The following is a 1,582-nucleotide window of genomic DNA, read 5'->3' as shown; positions in this document are numbered from 1 at the left end:
CGCCCGGGCGCGCAGGCCTGGCTCAGGGCGCCCCTGCTGCAGGGCGCCTTCGGCCGGACACCGCTGTACCGGGCTGCCTTTGGGGGCCACCTGGAGGCTGTGGAGGTGCTTCTGAAGCTCGGAGCTGATCCCCGGGTGTACGCGGACGACGGCAGCACCCCTGCGCAGGTGGGAGCACCTCCGAAGTGGTCTGAGCCATGCCACCCTGGGCCCTAACCCTGCAGGGCCCTTCCCCGCCCCCCCTGGAGTCCTTGTTTTGAACCTCAGGGTCGCCCTTGGTCAGGACCAGGTGCTGCCTGGGGAACTAGTGTACTCGTGCAGGCGGGGAAACTGAGCCACCTGGCCCCTGGCTCTCAGCACGTCTAGTTTCTCCAGTCCCATGCCCCTGGAACCGGCCTGGTCAGACGGGGTCTGTGGGAGCGGCCGTGAAGCCGCAGAGCGCAGTGCTGCTTCCTGACCCCCACGTGAACCTGACGGAAGCAGCGCCCCCCCATCCCTCTCGGTCATGTCCTCCCACCCCAGCTGTGATCCTCCGGGAGTCTGTTGGTGGCCCCGGTCCTCACCGGCAGTGCCAGGATCTTTGCCAGCTGAGGACCTGTGCCCAGGGCCCCGCCTCCACTCCACGCTGCCTCCCCAGGATACTGTCCTGGGGTCCCCCTTGTCTGCTCCCTGGGACCCTGGCTTCATCTCCGTGGTCGTCTGCATACGCTGGAAGAGCAGCGGAGCCTTGGGCTTCTGCCGCCCGCCCCTGCTTTCTTGGGGACAAATGAAAATGTGGATGCAGACCAGGAGGACAAAGGCCTGGCTGCTCCTCAGGAGGGAGCACGGAGAGGGGCCTCTGGGCTGGGGTGGGCCCAGCGGGACCTGGAGGGGTGGGGAAGCGTGTGTGCAAAGGCTGTCGAGAAGGACATTGCAACACAGCTGGGGGCCATGCGGAGGGACCCTGGGGAGAGCAGCACACCCGGGCAGGGAGGGGTGGCTGGAGGTGCCGGGAGCCCAAGTGCCAGGAAGGACAGTCTTCAGCCAGCAGCGCTGGAGCACGGGACATCCGCAGGCAAAGAAGAGAACTTGGACCTCACCTTACAAAAACCTGGCTCAACGTGGTCACAGGCTCAAGCGTCCAAAGTGCACCAAGACCTTCAGAAGAACAGGGGAAAAGCGAGACCAGAGGGCGGAGCTTCCCGAGTCATTAGCTGCGTCCCCGGCAGAACTCGGGGACACCTGCAGATGGACAGAGCCCTGCGGCTCCCGACAAGGTGAAGCGCCGGGTCTGGCAGCCAGTGACAAGCAAAGAAGCAGGAAAACATGACCGTATGGAGAAAAGTCAGCCAAACTGACAAGCCCAGAACTGCCCCAGGTGTTAGGATTCGCACATCAGCACTTTTTCACAGCGGTTCTAACTGCGTTCCAGATGCTCGAACGCTGAAGCCGAGACGGTGGCGATATTTGAAAAAGGCCCGAGTTGAAATTCTAGAGATGAAAACTGCAATGTTGGGGATGAAAAGACAAACACAAAAACTCCGAACATGATTGATGTCAGCTCCGGCAGCCGGAGGTTACACGTCAGTGGGACTGGAGACTT

At 62.5% G+C, this 1,582-nt stretch overlaps 1 protein-coding gene across 2 annotated transcripts in view; it reads left to right on the top strand.

The window, feature by feature from the left end:
• The window catches only part of IQANK1 (IQ motif and ankyrin repeat containing 1), a 7,430-nt gene that overhangs the window by 1,384 nt on the left and 4,464 nt on the right, over positions 1-1,582 (top strand). For both annotated transcript variants that reach the window (XM_023520278.1, XM_011374901.2), the window contains exon 2: positions 43-168. In XM_023520278.1, coding sequence (XP_023376046.1) covers positions 43-168 — 126 coding nt within the window. The remainder of the gene's footprint in view (positions 1-42; positions 169-1,582) is intronic.

The sequence above is a fragment of the Pteropus vampyrus genome, unplaced genomic scaffold, assembly GCF_000151845.1.
Source record: "Pteropus vampyrus isolate Shadow unplaced genomic scaffold, Pvam_2.0 Scaffold256, whole genome shotgun sequence".
NCBI lineage: Eukaryota > Metazoa > Chordata > Mammalia > Chiroptera > Pteropodidae > Pteropus > Pteropus vampyrus.
This window is presented reverse-complemented; position numbering and strand designations above follow the sequence as displayed.